This window comes from Magallana gigas, chromosome 1 (assembly GCF_963853765.1).
Source record: "Magallana gigas chromosome 1, xbMagGiga1.1, whole genome shotgun sequence".
NCBI lineage: Eukaryota > Metazoa > Mollusca > Bivalvia > Ostreida > Ostreidae > Magallana > Magallana gigas.
In genome coordinates, this window is record NC_088853.1 from 24504222 (window position 1) to 24526904 (window position 22683).

At 35.8% G+C, this 22683-nt stretch overlaps 2 protein-coding genes across 2 annotated transcripts; one reads left to right on the top strand and one right to left on the bottom strand.

Annotated features, from left to right (window-relative positions):
• Positions 1–7082: 7082 nt before the first annotated feature.
• On the bottom strand, positions 7083–11908 carry LOC105348724 (uncharacterized). The gene is made up of 7 exons (XM_066085651.1): positions 11036–11908; positions 10058–10853; positions 9619–9900; positions 8893–9156; positions 8559–8770; positions 8362–8406; positions 7083–7166 (listed from the first exon to the last, which is right to left on the bottom strand). Exons 1-7 carry the CDS (start codon positions 11906–11908, stop codon positions 7083–7085), a joined length of 2556 nt encoding a protein of 851 aa, XP_065941723.1.
• A 151-nt stretch (positions 11909–12059) lies between these two features.
• LOC105323899 (uncharacterized) lies at positions 12060–14028 on the top strand. The gene is made up of 4 exons (XM_034465337.2): positions 12060–12165; positions 12705–12900; positions 13095–13232; positions 13660–14028. The coding sequence occupies exons 2-4, from the start codon at positions 12750–12752 to the stop codon at positions 13902–13904; spliced, it is 534 nt and encodes a 177-aa protein (XP_034321228.2). The 5' UTR covers positions 12060–12165; positions 12705–12749; the 3' UTR covers positions 13905–14028.
• The last annotated feature ends 8655 nt before the right edge of the window (positions 14029–22683 follow it).

Consider the following 22683-nt stretch of genomic DNA (forward strand, 5'->3'; position numbering starts at 1 on the left):
CAATTACACATTTCTAAATAGTTGTTAAAGTAAACAATTGCTGAGGAAATTCGAACGTATAGAAGTAAATAAGGTAAACAAGTGATTTGATAAATAAAACTTTACAACGGTAAACCATTGATAAAAGCATGTATGATTTTACCCGTTTCTTCCTTGAGATAAAAATCAAATAAGTATAACAAATAAAACTTACGATGTAGACGTTTCACGCGGCATTGTTTAAAGAAATAGTAAAATGAAAAACCAAAACGGAATAACCATTTCCGGTTTTATAAAGAGAATATAAAAACGCTTATGCCGCCTGGTGTCAGTTATGAAACTTGTTAAAAATAAATTTAACTAATCAACAAAATGAATAATCAAGCCAAAAACCTTTTTCAACTAACTTAACATTTAAAAGTAGAAAAATATCAAAACTGGCTTAATGAAAATAAACAAGGTCAAATAAAAACTTTAACTCTGATGAAAGCTCAAATTTCTTAAAAGTGCATTTAAACATTAAAAATAATAAGAAATACTTTATATTTCATTAAAATAAAGAAAATGAAAAATATTTGAACTTTGCATGAATGAATTTAACAAAAATGAACGTAAACCATAATTTACCTGAAATCAGATACAGGGAAGCCTTGATTAATTAACTGAGCAACTTTATTGATGCAGGTCTCCGATTAGAATGGCCGAGGTAGGGCACGCTATCTCAATCGGATACCTGGGCTTCCCTGATCTATTTCGACCAATCAAAAATTAGATTCTTTGTTCGGAACAATTTTGGTAATTAAAAAATTAACCCACGTGACCTTATCGACGGACACTGGCCATAAAGAAATAATTGAGTTAACGTAGATAATCCCTTGACAAAGAAAAATCTGTTGACACCTGAGCACATCTTGTTTTTGACACCAGGTAAAAAGACACCGTAATAACAATTACAAACATTGAAGCACCCATATGTAAATTTCTTAGGTCTTCGGATTAATCAATTACATAATTATACATTTTTGTGACATTGTTACTCCGCATGTTTTACAGATAATGTTTAGATAAGTAATTTGACAGAAATAAGCTATTTACTTTGAACCATCTGACTTTGTTCAAAAACTCTGTAACAATATTTGTTAGATATGCCGACATTAAAGTCTTGTATGTATTTTATATAATGGAGAAAAAAATCAAAATTAAAATGTGCATTGCTGATAATGGTAAACCTGAGTAAAATATGAGATCAATAAAAAAATATTCTACACTACATATCAAACACACTAATTGGCTAAATAATGTCTCTAATGAAATTCTACACAAAAAAAATAAAAAAAACATTTATCTTTAATTAAGACACACATATATTGTTATTAATCATATCTGTCCTTTCCGATATATTTTATTTTATCAAATAAAACATACAACATGACTACTTTCCCCCTTGCTCCAATTACTTTCGACCTCGAGAGCTCAAATTTCTACCACTAATATGTAACTTTAACCAAAAAGAAGAAAAATTTAACTTTTAGCTATTTACATAAAAAGAAATGGAAAAAAAAAACAAAAAAATTTACTTTTCTACAAGTTAACTACTGGTATGTACCACCTCTCAGTATGCTGGGAGGGGCGAAAAAAAATTGTACTAAACAAGTACTGTTCCCTCTTGAACACAAAATATATACATGTACACAAATACCACAATGTGAGATGATTCACATTGAAACCATACAAATGTCTTTGTCAATGAACACATTTGAGAGAAAAAAAAAAAGGAAACAAAATGTTAGAAGTTAGGAGAGGTTGAGATGGGAAAAAATTGTTGCTGTTTAGTTTATTAATTCATAGAGAGTGGAAAAAAATGTTAGTACATGTAACCATAAGAGCCAATTGGCAAAGTTTTGTGATTCTGTACGGTTTGAAACAAAGAAAATTATATCCTAAAAGAATAATGAGAATTTAAACTGAATTTATTAATCTTTTTTTTTTTTTGTTGTGGTCATTAAAAGAAGTTGCCCTAAATATTTACTGTGTATCTTGCAAGTGGAATGCATATCTGTTGTGAATGATTATGACATAAGCTCTGAAAGGTTGTTGAAGAATTTTGCTTACTTTGTAATGTAACCAAGGGTTGACAGAGAATTTGTGAGGAATTTTGATTGTTGTTTGAGTTTGTTTGTCAGTGACAGAAAATTTGGACCATTTCGCAATGATTTTGCAGGAAGGGAAATTTGATGCAGAGATATCTGAAATGGTTGGTTTTGTAATGACATAGTATGATGGGCAAAGAAACAACTGTGTAATTGGAACTATGACACAGTCTCCACCTGAGGTTAACTCTAGTGCTATGATTGATCCCTTGTGCGACTTAGATTTGTACAAAAGATACATCACAATTAAAAGGATGACCAAAACAATGACCGAAATAATGACTGAAGCATGTACCCAAGTAAATTCAATAAACACATCAGAAGTCTCCTCAACCTGGGTTTGACTAGTGGGCTGTCTATAGATAAAAGAGGGAACATTTTGAGAAGCTGCATGCTGTACCTCCTTCAAAATTAACAATGTAGTGCAAATTTTCCGTACCTTGATACATAGTGCAATGCTTAATGCTAAGCATATACCTGCCAAAATCAGAGAAACTAATGTAATGATGTCTGAGGTATTGGGCCATTCTTGAGGAATTTGAATTTGTCCATCTAATAATGGTTCAGCAAGAGAATTAAAGATTTTCTGATCATTCTTAACAGCAGAGGCTATTTTCTTCAAATTCAAATGGGCCTTGTGATCATTGGCTAACACATCCCTGATAGTGTGATTGAAAAATGTGAACTTAGGTATGGACATGTTGACAGGTGTTGGAAAAAATGTATTGCCATAAATCTGTTGTAAAGAAGATTCATCAAAAAACTGTTGTAGCAATGCTAAGTTGACAGGATGAATGACAGAATAATTTGATAATTTTTCATAACAACTGACCAATCTTGGTGCAAAGAACAATGCCTCTGTAGATAACGAACATCTACATGGAATATGCAGTACACAAAATGCACAACCCTTCAAAATTTTCTTCTCCTGTGGACAATCCAGGACCACTGTGGGTGTATTATACAACAAAACGGAAGTTGGGGACAACTCTATGATATTTGATTTCAGCACCGACTGAAGATACCTAAAATTACATAACTCCTTGACCTGTCTAACATTGTTCGCAAACAACGCCATAGTACAATCTGGTACTGTGATAGGTGACTGCGGCCAATTAGACAAACACAATATGGATGAACTCGAATGAATACAATCAGTCAACTCATTTGACTGTAGTGAAATAAAATAATCATGATGTGGGGTGACGGCAAAATAATCTGGGAGGGACAACAATTGGGTAGCTTGCATGTTAGATGTTACATTTTCTGAGGTGGGAACAGGTTAACTAATGACCTTATACAGTTTCAGTGGAAGTCTTTGAGAAGAAATGGGGAACTTGACTGTTACAAACAAATCATTGTGGTGGCGCGCAAAAATGAATTTACCACTTGAGTAATAAAATGAAGCATCCAATTGAATTAAATAAAATTTTTGAGAAGACTTTTGAAGTTTGTGCCGAATATTGGCAATGATTTCTGACAATAAGTGTTTAGGAATAAGAAATGGACTGATTTTTCCTTCTAAAAGACTTTCAACTGAATTTTCTAACTTGGTAAATTGAGATCTAAGAAGAGTAGCTTGGTTTACCTGGTTAGTAAGAATTTCCGAAACGTTAACAAAAGCATTTTCAAGATCAAAGAGTTTGTTATTGAATTCAGAAGCTACTTTTGTGATATAGTCAGAGTTAGCCTTGATTCCATGCACTAAGTTTTTCATGCGTTTATCTGTTAGTGAAATGAAAGAAGAAAGATGTGCACCATGTTGTTGTAAGGCAACAGCTAATCTTTCAGTTTTGTGATTTAAAGCGTTATATGACCTGCTAAGATATTAACATCATCCATGGTTGCTGTTCCGAATATGCTTTTTGACAATGAACCAATAAAGGGTAATAAAGATCTTGATTGACGTTGATTACTGGTTATTTTGGTTTGAGGGATCATGTTATGAATGGATCTAATAGTTTCATTAAAATTCAAAAGAGTTTGTTCATGTAAACCATGGATGAAGTTAGCCAGATTGTTAAGGAATAGGCAAGAGGTAATTTGGTGAGTACTACTTAGATTACAAAATGGTACTTTGTTCACATGAAACCTGGTTGGTAGAGGAATATGAAAGGTATGGAGCCAATATTCTTGAGCTAGCATTAGACTTGACTGTGCCTGAAAGATGACCCCATAGTTGATTCGCTGTACGACCTCAGAAGCTGATGTGTCCACTTTACTTGATTCCACCATCACCATACACAAGGAAAGGACCATGAATATCCCAAACATGTAATGTTGAATTCCAAAGTTCCATTTCTTGTGGTAGGACTGGGCTGGTCTGCGAGGTCCATGATGAGGAGGTCCGGCGGGCCGTGGTCCATGCTGCCACTGGGGTTGCTGCCACTGAAGTTGCTGCCCCTGAGGTTGCTGCCAATCAGGTTCTTGCCATTCAGGTTGCTGTTGCGGCTGTGCTGACCACTGAGGTTGTTGTTGATCTGGCCACCGAGATTGCTGCCACTGGGGTTGTTGAAAGTCTGGCCACCGGGGTTGTTGCTGCGGCTGCTGATGATGAAAGCCTGGGTGTGGTGGTCTCTGTCTTCCAGATCGTCTGGGTTGTTGTTGGTATTGAGGTGGTTGCTGATTGTTGGACTTCAAATCATCCCTTATGTCTTGCAAAGCATTGAGGAGCGCAAGGTTGGTGTTCTCCTGAATGGTGGTAGAGTTGTTGCGTCTCCTCTCTGCGACCTCAGATCTGATGGCCACGTTCCTCAGTTCTTCCAGGGTCCTCGGGTCCACCTTAATTACGTCTGCTCCTATGTCCGGTTTTAGTCCATTGATGATTACTGTGATCAGCCATTCCTGGTCCACGCGTCTGTCTGTTGTCATTTGAGTCACCCTATGTATAAAATCCTCGACTGACTCGGTTGTTTTCTGTTTCACATCCATCAATTCCAGTCGATTTCTGGATGATTCTTGAAATCGATTATGAATAGCTTGTTTGATGGTTGGGATGGACTGCTTTACTCCGTCATCCACAGAATAAAACCAGGACTCTGCGGCGCCTTTTAGATAAAATGGCAAGGTGTCAATCGCCACTTTCTCTGACCATTTCTGTAAACTAATCAATGTCATAAACTTGTCCAACCAGTGGATGATGGATGAGCGTCCATCGTAACTCTCCAGTTTAACCTTTGGTGAGGACGCTGTCACGGTGTTTGTTTCTGGTCTTTGGTTCTGGATGGCATTTTGGAGGCGTATAATCTCCTCCTCTCGGTCTTCAATCTGCCAACGGTCTCTCCGCCTGTTTTCCAAGTCTTGGAACTGAATTTCCTCGTTCTCTTGTCGGAGGGCTTCAATCTCTTTTTCCTTCTCCTCCAGTATTCGTTTTAAATAATCGATGTCCTCATGTTGGTCATGGGTTTGCATAGTGCTTGTGTCTTCCTCTCTGTTTGCCGGGGCTGGCATTGTTGATCTGTCTTTCAGATTTATCCTCCAATTTGTCGCGTCGTGTTTAAGAGGTTATTGATGTTATGACTTTGCGACACTATAAGTACGGGGAATAGCAACTCGCTTGGCAGTGGAGGACCCTTAGTCACTAAATCCGGTCCAAAAGGTTTGGGACTAGCGACTCTGAAATCAGATACAGGGAAGCCTTGATTAATTAACTGAGCAACTTTATTGATGCAGGTCTCCGATTAGAATGCGCAAACAACATAATAGTCACCAGGCACAATAAAAAAATATTTCTAACTGCTTTAAGCATTACAAATGTCCATCAATAAATATCTTTATTTCATGGATTATTGACCGATCTATCTTCCAGTAGCATGCACATCTGCGTGGGTGTACTCTCCTTTATGAACTTATGCGTGGGTGTACTCCCCTTTATGGACTTCTGCGTGGATGTACTGAAATGCTGCCAGGACATATTTTGCGTACATACACAACGGCTCCAGTAGGAGCAACACCGGTAACATATTTCACTGTATGTCTATATTTGTATGAACTGTAGGTCTGAGCCTGGGCAGTCATGTCCTGACCGGAAACATTATGCGTTACCTCTGCGGCGATAATCACAAGACGACAACAGTTAAAATCTCTAAGCTTATTGGCATTGAATCGTTGCACTTAAAATGAGAAGGAATATTGTTTCCATCAGACTTTAAAAAAAAGTATGCAGAGCAGAGACATGGGTTATTGTGATGGTAAGAATAGTTGCTTTGCTGGTACAAGCCTTTAAAGCATGCTTCTATAATTTTCAGTTCTCTCTTTGATGAAATACAACAAAGTCAAAGTGTTTTTACACGTTTTCTTACAAGTTTCTGGGAAGTTTGTTTCACCATTTTCCACATGAAGAAAACCCACCATAAATTGTTTTACAATGCTGAATACTGCTTTCTTTTAAGTTGCTTTCTGGCATAACTGATTTTTATCAGCGATGGCGTCGTGTACCAGACTATCCGAGGGGTCATTACACCAGCATATGCGTGATCTGTGAATGTGTATAGAAGAGAACTTAGTTAGCATAATCAGCTATTTCCCGTACAACAATAACAATATTTTACAAAACTAAGACATGGTCTCTATCTAGACATATCATAGCCAATACTCCCTTATCGATGATGAAGTTTCTGTTCCCCAAAATTTTACTCGGCTGTAGAAAATATTTCCTTCTTTACAGAATTGGTGCATGTAAAATAGAAGCTGAAAATGAATGCAGTGTTTAGAGTTTAAAATTTATCAGTCTGGCGGAATGCCGTTTAAATGTTTACTTAGTTTTTAATTGAATACATGTAATGAGTTTTAAATTTATCAGTCTGGCAGAATGCCGTTTAAATGTTTACTTAGTTTTTAATTGAATACATGTAATTTTATCGATAAAAATGCTTTAGTCTTGATCTTTTAATAAATATTGTAAAAATAAATTACGATTTACTCATACTGTTTTTGTCTGTGAAGTTATCAGCATCAGAGATTTTCTCGGATGGTATCTTCCTTGTATATATTCTGATAACTGAAGAAGTTGAGGGAGGAATCTGCCTTGGAAATTTCCTGATGTTAAAAACTCATCATGTTCATCATTTTCTAAACTAATATATTGACCTTCCCTGTCATTCGTATTCTCTTGTACGTTTTCTTATCAATCAAATATAAAACATATCTAGTAACTCTAGTATCTTTAAAGGCTATGATTAGATTACATATCCGCTAGGGGTCACTGAGGATGATTATTGATCAGACAATTTCTTCCTTGTCGCCCATATGAAATACAGAGGCGTATCCCAGATAGCATGCATATGTTGGGACAACGTTGGCCCAATGTAACACACTTTGTTGGCCCAACGTTGGCAAGATAACATTGGCAAGATAACATTGGCGCAATGTATAAGTGCACTGTGGCCCTTTGTTGGCCCAACATGTTGGGGTAATGTTGGACCAACGAATAACATTTTTATGTATTCGTTGTGCCAGCATTATACCAACGTTGTATAGATTACAAGCACGCGATGGCCCAACATTGGGCCAACGTTGTATATATGTTTATTAATACATGATAGCCAACATTAGACCAACAAATAATATCACAGAGTACACCAACGTTGTACATAAAATTTTTCTTTCACTGACAGAAAACGCTTGAAAATGTGCATTGTAAGCTGAATTAGTATTTTATTTCAAAAAGTAAACCATTTCAAAAAATCCTAACGTGTGTCTTCCTTTAAAATTCTTAGAAACCAAAGATGACCTGAATGTTATGTTTCAGAATTTGCAGATCCACATATTTAAGTTACAATATGCACTTTGCAAATATTTAATCAGACTGAGAGTCGTTTGTGAGAGAATTATCACAGTCTCTTTCCTTTTCCTTCTGGGCTGCTTTCTTTCTCTCTTCCCGCTTTCCCCCCCCCCCCCCCCCTTCTCTATCTCCAGCAAACCTGAACCAGTCCTTTATTACATTACAAATTTCACTATCGGTTGCGTTCGATGTAAATCGGTTTTTCCTAACTCTCTCTAAAATATACAAATATATAAAAGAATTCATAAAATGTGTGTAAAAAAAACTTTACAACCAATGAATAATTTTTCATTAAATGATTTTGACTACTTAAAAAAATAAGGATTGATTCTTACTGGTTATGACATCCTTTGTCCTCAGAGTGGAAAAGGCAATTTTCCCCCCTTTCCCTTTCCAATTTATTCTCATTGCAAGGGCATTTGGAAAATCATAACAGAGAAGTCTTCTCACAGTACACTTTATGTTTTCTCCTCCGATGGTGCTGAGACTCTTTACCTACAGGAATACACAAGGTTTTATGCATATACAACTAAAACCATTTTAAAATACAAAATATGAAATAACACAGATATTTTAAGAAAATATATGTTTGTATTGCACTCTATAAAAACTTATGTTTAGAAATAGGCTAGAGGAAATTAACTTACAAGTTGGTTAAGCGCCTCAACTTCTTCCAACTTGTCTTCCAGCTTATCCAAATCTTCCTTGTTGTTTAATGGGAACTTGTAGTTCTGGAGATCTGTTTCTTCTGTCTGTTGAATTCCATCGGTCTTCTTAAGGAGTGTTTGAAGTAGTTTGGTATTATGATGCACCTGACTTTTAATGTGCTCCAGACATGTTAGCATTTTGACATCCATAGCTGAATAAAAAACCAGAGCAATAACATAAGTTAGTAGAGTTATAATACTATTAGAAGATTGCAAATAATATTACATAATATTATTAGTTACTATTTTTTCAGGTATACAGTACTATGCATACCCGATGGCTGGCATGATGTTGATTTTTCAAATAATGTTGCAGGTGAGCTAGTTTTGGCTGGTGAAACGTCAAAGCTATTTTCATCTTCAGACATTAATGTGGGCAAAAGAGGAAGTGGAGGTGGAGAAGGGGTCCTTTGTTTTGGTCCCCCTTTCTGTGGAGAGGTCTTTTGAAGAGTTTTTTTGGGTCTTTTCATACTAGTAGTTTCTTCAGGTCTTTCCTCATCTTCACTACCCCCGTCACTCTCATACCTCGGGTTACAACCTAAATATAAAAAAAAAGTTTTGTTTTTATTACTAATTACCACATAATTTGCTTAATTATTAAGTAAGATATGTTACAAAAAGATGTTTGATAGAGCATCAAAACTTCAAGATATGGAGCATCATGATTTCTTCAGCAAAATATACAAGTAATTAAGTATTTCAATTCTGTATATCACAACTCTGTTTCTCCTAAACTGTACCTTCTGGTTCGTTTTTTTGGTTAGCAGTCTTCTGCCTCCGTTTGCAAATCTGACGTATATTCTGCTTTGGACGCTTTCCCCCTTGCTTTCAAATAGTTATCTGTAAGTTAAAAATGTAGATATCATAGTGTTTATAGTTTCAAGGATTATAAACAATCTTTATTTTATAAACAATTAAAATCCAATGCACTATAATTACATTTGAAAATTATATGTGAATGATTCTTATATACACATTATCCACATGAACCCTCTCCCACGGAGAACCAGTCCATTCCCAGGGATGTACAGGAGCTGCCTCGGGTTTTGGTAAGTATTGTTGACAATCAACACAGTGCTGACACATTTCTTCAATGTCGCTGTCAAGAGTGGGCCGTAGGGTGATGCATCAGTAGCTAGCCGTACAGGTAATGTCGGATTATAATGGCACAGAACTTGTTCGGATGTGATCAGTTCTTTCACTTTTGCAAATGCGTCGTCACATTTGGCTTTCCATGTCCACTTCTTGTTGTTCTGTAGCAACTCGTTGAGCGGTCCAACTACTGTAGTAATTAACCAAGCCCAAGAATGAACGTAATTGGGACACATTTTCGGGTGTCGGTGCATTTTCAACAGCGTTTGTTTTCTCATTTGACTTGTGTAACCCGGCTTTGTCTATCACGTGTCCACAATAGTTAATCTGGTCTTTGAAAAATTGACACTTGTCCAGGTTAGCTCTTAACCCATACTGTTCAAGTCTCTGTAACACAAGACTGAGGTTCTGCAAGTGTTCCTCATCTGTTGATCCTGTTATGATCATGTCGTCCAAAATACACTTAGTTTTCGGAATGTTTGTCAGGACTTGATTCATTGCTCTTTGCCAGATAGCAGGTGCTGACGCGATCCCAAACGGAAGTCTGTTGAAACAGAATAGTCCCTTGTGGGTGTTGATGGTGAGTAGATTTCTTGAAACTTCATCAACTTCCATCTGTAGATAAGCTTGGGTCAAGTCTATCTTGCTAAATTTCTGTCCACCGCCAAAGGATGCAAATATGTCTGCTATTTTCGGTAACGGATATTGTTCGATCTTCATGGCAGGATTTAGAGTCACCTTGTAATCGCCACAAATTCTCATTTTGCCGTTCGCCTTAGGTAAAGGTACGATGGGTGTAGCCCAATCGCTGAATTTCACAGGTGAGATAACTCCTGCTTGTTGTAGTCTGTTTAGTTCCTCTTCCACACGTGGTCTAAGTGAGTACGCAACTTCACGCGCTTTGCAAAATTTCGGGCTGGCGCCATCCTGTAGAGTAAGTTTCCCTCTCATGTCCTTGAGTTTGCCGATGCCTGGTTCGAACACTTTCTTGTGTTTGTCTAGGATAGCTTTCACTTTCACGTTCTGTTCATCACATCTGATGGATTTGATTTCTTTCCAGTTGAGCTTCAACTGCTGTAACCAGTTCCTCCCAATGAGAGTTGGTCCTTCATTGTTTACAACCAGTAAGTCTAATGTTTCTTTCTGATTATTCAGTTCAACCATCACTTTTAATTTTCCAGCTGGTTGGATCTCCTCCCCACTGTATGTTTTCAGCTTTGCGTTTGTGTGAAGAAGATTGTATTTCTTGAAATACGTTTCAACGTTTGCTTTGGATATGATCGAGATTGCCGCACCGGTGTCCAGTTCCATAGGGATTTCCACACCCTCGATGTCACCATAATAGGCTCCACGGATACTTTGTTCACGCCGAAATGCAGCAGGTAACTGCTATGTTCATACTCGTCACTGTCGTCACTTGTTTCTTCATCAACATAATGGACTTTTCCACCATTACTGTCACGTTGTTTCTTAAAACAAACTTTTTCTAAGTGTCCAGGGTTGTCACAATATCTGCATTTAGTGTTCAGATGTTTACAAGTCTTTGCTTTGTGGTCTCCACCACAACGGTAGCACTTCCCCTGCATCACAGGTTTAAACGGTGTTTTGTGTGTTTTCTGTTTTCCGTAGGTGCTATTTCTCGGTTTGTTTACCGTAAGTTTGTGTACCGTCTCCCGTTTTCCTTGGAGTTCTAGTGCATCACGACTTGCTGTTTCCATAGCTACTGCGGTCTGGATTGCGCGTTCGAGCGTTAGTTTTGGCTCCGCCAAAAGCTTCTTTTGAATATGTTCTTGCTTTAAACCGCACACAAATCTTAATGTCTTCTCCAGTGTGTCACCGAAGTCGCAATGGATCGCCAAACGGCGTAACTCCGCTATGTACACTGTAACAGTTTCCCCTGCGCCTTGCTCTCGTTTATGAAAACGAAATCGTTCAGCAATTTCCGATGGGCGAGGGCTTAAATGGTCTGTTAATTTCTTGATGAGTTCATCGAATGTCATAGTAGCCGGTTTAACTGGCGCGCACAGATTTTTCAGTAGAGTATAATGGCGAGGCCCAATTATGGAAAGAAGTGACGGAACTTTTAAATCGTTATGTACGTCGTTCGCTATGAAGTATTGTCCTAACCTTTCCGTGTAAGACTCCCACGTCTCGACCGCCTCGTCGAACGGGCCAACTTTCCCGATGATAAGCGCCATCCTCCGATCCTCGTCGCCAATATGTTGGGTTCAGGGAAAACACGTGTGACTACCAAAATGGCTACACAGGAACTATTTTACAAATTCATGCGCAGTTACACGTTACATACAAAACCAGTATGATAAGAACAATAGATTCCGGATTCAGATATAACAGATATAATTCTGTACAATTTGTGACACAGAATGCTGATCTTCAATTTCCAGAACGCATAAGAGGAACAAACATGAGACGTCTCATGGCAACTTTATGCCAGGTAAATTTAGTGTTTATCCTTTTAAACATACAATGAAATTTGAAATTTAACTTTTGTTGAAACGCCCTACTTAAACCATGTTTTGTGTTAAAGACTGTAAACCCCTTCCCCGCAGTCCCGCATTTTTTTGCATATACCATTTCCTATTTCTAATGCAAAATCACGCATATACTGTTTCCCGCAATCACACATTTTCACGCACTTTAAAAAGTTCAATTAATCTTTACTTTATTGCCAAAGTCGTTCTATTTTATACTTACTAAAATCTAATAAAAGAAGAAAAATTATTTTCTTATTAAAATGTTACGTCATAATATTATTTACACTAAACTTTAGAGAAACTTGTACCAGGCTATAAAGTGCCTGTGGGGAAACGGTAACGTCATATTTCTATGACGTGACTTTAAGTGTATGTTGCATAACAATTCAAGTTGTAAAGAGTTAAACTTAAGTCTCAGAATTGTATACCGCTCTGCAATTATAATCAGTTTTTGTCTTGTAAAGGTTTAAATACAGATTTTAAGTATCTTTTTCTCTAGGCCTTGGATGTGACACCTCAGCAGCAAAAGTAGAATATCGATCACATGGGCCATACTCTAGATGTGCACAACTTTCACTATAGATGTACATCAGATATCATAGAGAGATCAGATATTGCAAAATTATTAATGCTTATGGACAGGAAGCAGGTTGGATACTTCAAAAATAAGAGGTTGGAAGAAATTAGCTTGGAAGGTAAGTGCTTAGCAAATGTTTTATATTATTCATAAAATTATAAAAAAAAATCATCCAATGAATACCAACTATACATAAAACATATTTCTTATTTCATTATTGCTTACTCTTATTATAATAGGATAATGTTCAAAATGATATGACCAAACATTTTTATTTAGCAAATGCAATAAAATCATTCTTTTTAATCATAGAATTAGTTGAAGAACCATCCGAACCAAATGACACTGTTGATGTTGACAGATTCTTGAACATAGATGAGAGTGAAAGGCAGGAAGAAGAAGTGTTCTTCCCAAACCTGTTGGAAGAGGAAGAGGAAGAAATTCCAGTCAGTAAGTAATATGAATCCATGGTGAGAAATATTTGGGCAAAAAAGTTTTTTTTTATTAATACAGTAGTTGTTTTTCAAGACTGGTACACATTTGGAAGAATTTGAAAAAAAAAAAAATTTAATTAGTTGAAGGAATTTAGCCAACCATCATATTATTCATCTTAAAAAGCAGCATAATTAATTTGAGATTTCAACAATCTTTGAAAGGGGGACTTTTTTTGATATGTTTTCAATCTGTTTGGGTGTGGAGTGGTGGTGGGGGTAGTATTACTTTAATATTTACAAATTTATTTCACATGTGTTTTATCAGATGACTGTTAATCCCATTGGTTCTTGTGGGTTATAACTGTCTGCAAATTGTTTTCCATCAATATCTTTTTATTATACACTGTTCTGTCAAATGGTAATGATTGAAGTATTTATTACAGAGACAAGGAAGAAGAAAAAGGTCAGTTTTACGAGGAGGAAATGGACAGTAGCAGAAGAAGAAGAAATAAAGAAGAGGTTTGCAGGTTTTCTTGCCCGGGACAAGTGTCCTGGGCAAAAAGACGTTGAGAAAGTGATGACCCAAAGCAAGAAATATGGGGGTCTACTGCATGCAAGACCAAGAGACAACATTAAGAAGAAAGTCAGTTGTATGCTGGTTAAAGCTAGAAAAAATAATAATTTGTAATGACATAATTGAATCATTCCGAAAAATGCCTCATATTGCAAGTGAATAGAGTTTTAAGAGCTATTCTATATACTAATATACTATGATACTTAAAACTTACTTGGTTTTTTTTGGTTACCAAAAGGTCATTGTACATTCATTTTTCAAGGGTTGTATTAGATTTTTTTTGTAAAAACGAAAGAAGTATATCTAGACTTTACAACTCAATATTAGCATTGAAAAATCGATAAAAAAGTTATATCAAGTACATGTAGAATGCGAAACATAGTTAATTTTATATATTTTGTTAAATTAATGATCAATTGTTTTGACCCACCTTTTAGAATGATCACATACAAGTACAAACCAACTTACACTTATATTAGAATTAGAGAAAGTCTACTTTTCCTTTCAATTCAACATGGATGAAAATATAGTGAATATTTTTTTTTCACTTTTTGTTGACCAGTTGACTACTTGATTTTTTACTTTTGCTCACTGATAACTGAAGTTAGTAGCACTGGTGATGATTATTGCACATCTTGTTCATTACATATTTTTGCTGTTTAGGTTTTGTACATGTACAAAAGCATCATTTCTGAAAGATGGTATTATTAAAGGTGAAAGTGATATTGATCACAAGTTTTAAAATATTTCATCTTAACTTTTTGTATTGCTCTTTCTTTTGTCGGATAATTTAATTTTTTTAAATTTTCTATATTTAGAATAATACAACAAAAACTTGGTTGAAGGTAATTCAAGGAAATACCCTTACATAAGGACTTTAAAAATAGATTTTTTTAAGAACTAGGCTGTGGAATAGTTGATAGAAAACAGTGTAGTATTGCCACATGTACAATTTTTTTCATCTGTTCATGGCTTTCCTTTTCATGTGCTCTCTTAAAAAGATGTTACATCATCTGCTGTCATCACTTGAAACATGTTCAATTTATGCTACATTTATTTATGTTTTTGGAAGAAAATTTTGTTTATAGATTAGAACGAGAGTACACAAATATGTTATTCAATAATCGGTTTAAGGGGGATGTCTACACCATATAAGTGTAGGAGATTTTTGTTGCATGCATTTGTTACTAATAATAGGCAAAGTATTCAACAATAATAGACCTCAAAGTACAATACTTTATTTTTAAGAGAATTTTTAAAATATCAGTCTGCTTCCAGATAACCCCTTATATGTCAAATGTTTAAACATTTCTGTTTTAAACTCTAATGAAAGTGAAATGTTATAAAGTTTGAAAATGAAAAACAAAATAATCATGAATGAAGTTAGTATGATTTTTATTGGAATCCACATAAATATGAAACAAAAATATTTAAAAATTCTTTTAAGGCAAACTGCTGGATAAAATCTAAAAATAGAAAACAATATTCGTTGGTTAATGAGATGAAAAAATGAAATTGAAAAATTAAAAGAAATACTGAATTATTTCAAAAATCTTGGTTTGAAAGATCCTGTTTAAGAGTTGTCTTTATTGATTTTACTTGGTCTCAAATATCTTGGGACCAATTTTCTAATTTAAAAAAAAATCACGAAGAAAAATTTAAAAAGGTAAAAGTATGTGCTAAAATGTAGGAATAAGTTTAGTAGTGCTTATGATAATGTTTGAATCTGAAAAATTATATTTTTGATGAATGCATTATATTTATATTTAACTCTTTATAACAAAATGCTAATAGTTACATTGCCTTTTACTTTTTTATAAACAATACAAATTATAAACAACCATATGCATATCTATACATACATTAGATGTCCATAGTGATACACATGTATGTGTGGTAATTAAAAACATGCTATTTTTCAAGATTCTGTCGTTCCCTCATTTGGCTTGCAAATCCGGCTTCCGCTGCTATTGCTAGCCTACCCACATGTAGCTATATATATTCAAATTAAAATACATTAGTTAAGTTTCAAACTTTCGATGCAAGTCTTATACTGCACATGTTGGGAAGTTGGAATCAATTAATACAAGAGATGGTACTATGGAACTTGAGTTTTATATTAATCATGCATAAAGGGTTCAAGAAAAAATTATCTGCTCACCTTTATCGATAATCCGTCACATTTATATTTATGATCGTCTGTTGCAGATGACATGACAAGAGCAGGGAAACAGTATATTATTATCACGTTTTCTCTACATAACAGCTGATAATCAATGTTAGTTGAAAGCTTTAATCACAAAGGGAATTGATATATTTTCTAAGCGTTTTGGTGATTTCATTCTTATCTCATCTCCATCGTTTGAAGAGTTCAATTGAACGGTGTATAGCTATTTTGTACCACGACATAATGCTATCAATCCGGAACAAAATGGCGTTTCAAACGGATGTCAGACATATTGTGACGATGTTGCCTTCCACCTTAAATATTAAAGATGTGAATAATGGTTGAAAAGAGTATTTACTATAAAAACCTGTGGTCTTTTTAGACCTTGATAATGTAACCCTTTAAATATTTTATTTTTTAACTAAAGAACAACTTTTCTGTAATAATTATTAATGTTCAATGTGCTGTCATCAAAGGCATGAGAAAGTGTTATGCTCAATCTGTTACATGTATGCTTGCATGCATTATTTGTAGAGATTTACATTTAACTATTAAATTATGTGAAAATTATGTATTGTTGTGTGTCAAATATGTGGCTGACATATTCTTTTCATCTAACGGATAGAGGGACAATAAATAGGAGATTTAACATGGAGTCAATTCCCATTGCTGTTAACTTCTTCATGGACATATAGTAGGATAAATAATAAGAAAAAAATCACAGATTTGCACAAAGTCGAAATATTCCAATTTAAAAGAAGACTATAAAAAGGGAGAATTCATAGTGAAGTGTATTGCACTGGTGTTGGATCAGTTTTTTCTACATATTGAAATCAAAGAAAATAACCTGATGGAGTAACACTTAGAACTAGAACTATCAGAGTTTGCAAGCATAGTACTGTTATACTTGAATCATGTGATGCTCACCCACTGGTTTGGATCCAGAATGGTTACCTAAATAAACAAAATACTGATTTTGAATGAAAACTGTAGATCACAAGGTTACTGAAGTTGCAAAATGAACATCCATTCTTTCCATTGTCAGTACTAAGGGGACTTGGCAGCCCCCTTTTTAGCTCACCTGAGCTAAAAGCTCAAGTGAGCTATTCTGATCACATTTTGTCCGTCGTCCATCCGCCTGTAAACTTTTCACATTTTGAACTTCTTCTCTAAAACCACCAAACCAAATTCAACCAAATTTGGCTTACAAAAATCTTCTACTTAAGAACTACTGAGGCAAATTCAACGTAATTTAGCATGAATAATCCTTATTGGAAGGAAAATATAAATTGCAAAAATTATGGGCTAATTCTGTTTCAAATCTGAGTTATTACGAAAATAATAAGAAAGAAAAGGCGTGTTTCAAGCAATTTAGAGCATCCATGAGTCTTGGTAAAATGGGTAGACATGACCGGGCCAGGGCAAAACAAAAGATTGACAGTTATTAATCTGCCAATCTCGTTAAAATTTCAAGATATTTACCTTTATAATGACTCATTTTCTTTGCCAATTGTACTTAATGTCGAATGGTTGTTTGGAGAGGGAGGGGGTGGAATATAACTTCAATAAAAGAGTAAGAGAAAATGTGAAAAAAAAATACATAAAGCACTTATGTTTTTTTCTTTCATATTTTCTTTCATAATATTTATTTTATTTTATTATTATTATCATGTTATTAATTTTGAGAAAAGATGCCATCAAACTTCGTTATCTATTAGTTTTTTGTATTCTTGTAGTTCTTTTTCTTTTTCTGCCCGTTTTTTTTCCAGGTCTTTTTCTTTTTCTTCGAGTTTTTTATCATCGGTGTCCATCCAAGTGTACATATCGGCTTCCATGCGTTTTATAATGTCCCGCTTTTTTGGAGTTCTTTTTCTTTTTCTTCCAGTTTTTTTTCCATTTCCTTTGATTTTTGTACGTTATCGATGTCGATCCAACATTCCATTTCGCATTCCATGCGTTTCATTATTTCTCTGTTTTCTTGGAGTTGGTCCTTGAATTCCTGCAGTTCGTATTCTTTTTCGGTCAGTTGTACTTCCAGTTCAGCTTTTTTCTGTTCTGCTCTCTCTATTTCGTTTTCTAGTATCCATTTCAAGGTGTGTAGTTTTTTGTACTCTTCCTCGGAGAAGAATAGGGGAGGAGTTTCTTTCAGTTTGGCGAGTTTTTCTTTCAGTTTTTCGATTTTTTCTTCCAGTTTTTCTATTTCTTTATCCTGTTCGTCAATTTCTTTTTCTTGGTCTCCGACTTCTTCTTTCAAATCTTTAATTTTTTTGGCGGCTTTTTCATTTACTTTGGTGACCTTTTGTAGTTCTTTTATGGTGATCTGCAGTTCTTTTTCCAGGACTCTTTTCTGTTGTAGTTCTATTTCAGCCTCTTCCTTTATTTTTTCTGCTAGAATGACGTCTAATTTCAGCCTGTTGAACTCATTTCCTGGGTAATAGTAATTCTTGAGCAGGTCTTGTATTTTTTCGTAGAGGGATTTTGTGCCCGTTCCGGGTCCAAAGGTTCCTGTCACTAAGTGAGGGTTCTTAGCCTGTCTTCTTTTTTCTTGGATGACGATCATTTTGTAGAATTCTTTGTCTTCTTGCTTTTCTCTTTTCAGTATGTCTAAGTAAGTTTCTCCGCCTTCATTTCTGGGAGGCTTTAGAAGAAATGGTTCAAATGGTTATTCTTCTGTTTCCTCGGAGAATCCAAACTTCTTGGCTGGCTCAATCTCTGTCATTTCTTCTTTTGGTTCTTTGATTTTCTGATTTTCCTCTGCCATTTTGCCAAAAAATTTGCTGTTGATTTTCTCTACGATAAGATTCTGAATGATGTCCATTCAATGGTGTGACGAATTATATACCCTCCGTGTACGTGACTTGAGTGAATGCAGCTGCTGCGTAAACAACACCTGTGTGACCCCGCTCCGTGTACGTGTCTTGAGTCAATGCAGCTGCGACGTAAACAACAGCTGTGTGACCTAGTTTATGTAAACACCCCATCGCAGCTGTCTAGCGACCTTGATATGAGTTCGTAAACATGTTTTTGTTTAATATAACTATAGCATTAGTTAATACTTTTTTCATTTGGATCGGTCCCTTGAAAGCGAGAGAGATGAATGTAGACGAAAGCATTTTGTTAAATAAATCTCGTTTTTTGAGATATAAAAGAAAGCGATTGATCGATCAAAATTTGAAACTTTTAAAGAAAAAAAAAACCTGTCAATAAAGTTGTAAAGAAAAAAAGTGGTTTCTGACTTTTACAACGTTAGATTAGACAGGGGGCGACAATCTCGCAAATTTAAAGTGAAGCATGATGTGTATACGGTCAGCTTTCGACCTTTCCGCAAGAAAACAGATAGCGGTTTTGTGAACGTTTATTGAGTAACATGTTGAAAGAAGTGAAAGAGCGCATGCAATGTAATCCTAACGATTATTTGAGATTGAATTTGCGCCATCCGTCTTTAGATTCTGAGATTTGGTACGAATTTACTCAATCTAAGAATTTGAACGAAGCTACTATTTTGAATAAAGTTCAGGCAGTGCAGCAATCGAAAAAAAGATTTCACTATTACGGACGGATCTGCTGAATTTGAATTGTTTCATGTCAAATATCCTCAGGGGAGCGGATGTCAAAATGTCAGACACCTTCATGCTAATAAAGAGAAGTTTCAGAAAGGAAAAAGATCTGTATTGAAAGTTGAAAATGTAGGTGATCATCTCTGTCTCCCTCGAGCTATCGTTGTAGGTCGATTACACAGTCAGCGCCCCTCTGATTCTTTGGAATTAGCCCGTTGGAAAAACAGTGGGATCGTATCAAAAGGAATGACATTCTTTCCCCCCAGCAGAAAAAAAAGCTTTAGAGTTGATGAAAAAAGCTCATTGTGATCCTAATTTGCCATGCGGCCCCGAGGAATGGAACAAGTTACAAGAAGTATTGCTTCCTCAATATCGATTGAAAATATTTCAATTCAAAACGGTGTCTTCTCGGCTGAAATTAGAGCCTATTTACAAAGGAAAAGGAAATGGAAAATGTTTGAATGTTTTGTTGGATGAGCAACACTACGATACTATTTTGTCTATGCCTGGATTGACCGAAAACAAATATTATTGCGATTATTGCGATGTAGGTTATAGTCACATCGAAGATCATAGAGTCAAGTGTCCTTACCTTTGTTCTTTTTGTTTGGGGGACACCCCTTGTATTTCCGATGGGAGTAGCATTTATTGTTCTGATTGTAAGGGGTATTTTAAAAGCAAGATTTGTCATCAGAGACAGTTAGAGCCTTACAGTAATAACTCTGATTACTGTTTGCAGTTTAATGGATCGATGTTCTCACTGTCAAAAATGGATGAGTAAAAAGTTACTGCCTTATCACAAATGTGGGGACGGGAAATGGTGTAAGATTTGTAGAGAAATGGTCGAGAAAGATCACCAATGTTTTGTTTAAGTCAAACCTACTCTGAAAGAGAGAGGGAAAAAACTTCAAATGTACATTTATTTTGATTTTGAATGTACTCAAGAAAACGGAATTCACGTTCCTAATTTGTGTAGTTCATCGTGTGTGTCAGCATTGTGATCATTTAAAGGTAGATCAGCCCTGTCCTCACTGTGAACATTTAGGTCCTCGACGCCATTTGTTTCGTGGTTCTGAAACTTTGAAACAATTTATGGAATGGCTTTTTCAGGCTCAACCTCACGCTACTCAAAAAAAGTCAGTTTTGTCTTTTGCACGAAGGGGCCATTGTCATAGTTCACAATTTCAAGGGATACGATGGGCAATTTATTTTGAATTATTTGGTGCATACAGCTTGCATAACTCCCTCGGTGATCATGAACGGAACTAAGATTGTATCTATGGAAGTTCTTGGTTTGAAATTTATAGATTCTTATTATTATTTGCCTTTTGCTTTATCAAAAATGCCTTCGGCTTTTGGATTTCAGGAAATGAAGAAAGGATATTTTCCCAATTTTTTTAATACGGAGCAAAATCAGAATTATGTGGGTCCCTATCCCCCCGCTTCTTATTACAATTTTGACGACATGACTTGTTCTGGACGAAAAGCGTTTTATGATTGGTATCGCCAACAAGAAGGGAAATTGTTTGATTTTCAAAAAGAATTCATAGATTACTGTATATCTGACGTAGACATTTTACAACGGTGTTGCGCTCAATTTAGAAAGACCATACAGAGTTTGGTACAAGTCAATCCTTTTCAAGAAGCCATTACTTTTGCCAGTACTGGTAATTTAGCCTATCGAAGGGGATTCATGCCGGAAGACAGTATTGCCATCATACCGAATTTGGGATACGACCCAGCACGACAATTTTCAATGAAAGCTTGTCGTTGGTTAGCTTGGATGAGTCGAGACGGACGGGTCATTTACCATGCTAAAAATGGTGGAGAAATAAATTTATGGCCCTATACCGTAGACGGTAACGATCCAGAATCGAATACCGTGTACGAATTTCATGGGTGTCACTGGCACGGGTGCCCTAAATGTCATTCTGATTTAGAGAATGAAAATCATCCTCATCGAGGCAATTGTTCTTACGGGATGTTGTACGAACAGACTTTAATTAGAGAACATCATTTGAGAGAACAGGGGTATAAAGTAGTTTCTATTTGTGAACACGATCTTGATTTGGAAATGAAAAATAATTCTGAATTGCAAGAGTTTGTGGGCAATTTAAATTTTCAAGACCCTTTGAATCCTAGGGAAGCTTTGTATGGGGGGCGCACGAATGCCACGCATTTATTTTGTATCGAGGGAGACATGAGATATCTAGACGTTTGTTCTTTATACCCTTTTGTTTTGAAACATAGACCTTTTCCCATGGGTCATCCAGAAATCATCACGGAGAATTTTGAGGAGATTTCTAATTATTTCGGGTTGATTCAATGTCAGGTTTTATCCCCTCGGGGTCTCTATCATCCCATTTTACCCTGCCGTACTGGAGGAAAATTATTGTTTCCCTTATGTCGCACTTGTGCCCAAAAACTTTGTCAAGATTCTCATTATCGCTGTCAGCATACAGATTCTGAACGCTGTATCACGGGAACTTGGGTGACTAGCGAACTTCAAAAAGCATTAGAATGCGGATACCAGTTAAAGAAAATTTACGAAGTGTGGCGTTTTCCAGAAAAAAAGTGAGGATCTCTTTCGCAGTTACATCGACACGTTTTTGAAAATCAAACAGGAAGCCTCTGGATATCCCCCCGATTGCGAAACCGAGGAACAACGGGTAGCTTACATCCGCGACATATTTGATCGAGAGAAATTGATGTTGAACCCTATAGAAATCGAGAAAAATCCAGTGAAACGAACTATTGCCAAGTTATTTTTGAATTGCTTGTGGGGAAAATTTGCTCAGCGCCTTCAATTACCTAAAATTGAATATTTGAAAGCAGAAGAACAATTGACGAAAATGTTACAGGACAGTACTCTTGAAATCAAAGGAATCGAGTTATTAAACAACTTGAATAAATCCGAATGCGATCTGATTTTGATTAATTATCTGGAAAAACAGGATTTCATCGAAGACTGCCCCTTTGGAAACGTGGTGTTAGCTGCTTTTACTACCGCTCTCCTTTATATGCTATCAAAAACGAAAGTGAAAATAAAGGTTTTTCTCCTGGTACTGAAGTGTCAAGTACCACAGCCAGGTGTTTCATTCACGAGCTGAACCTGATGACCTTTCTTGCCAAGTCTGATCGTAACTCATACAACATTGACCTTTGTGCG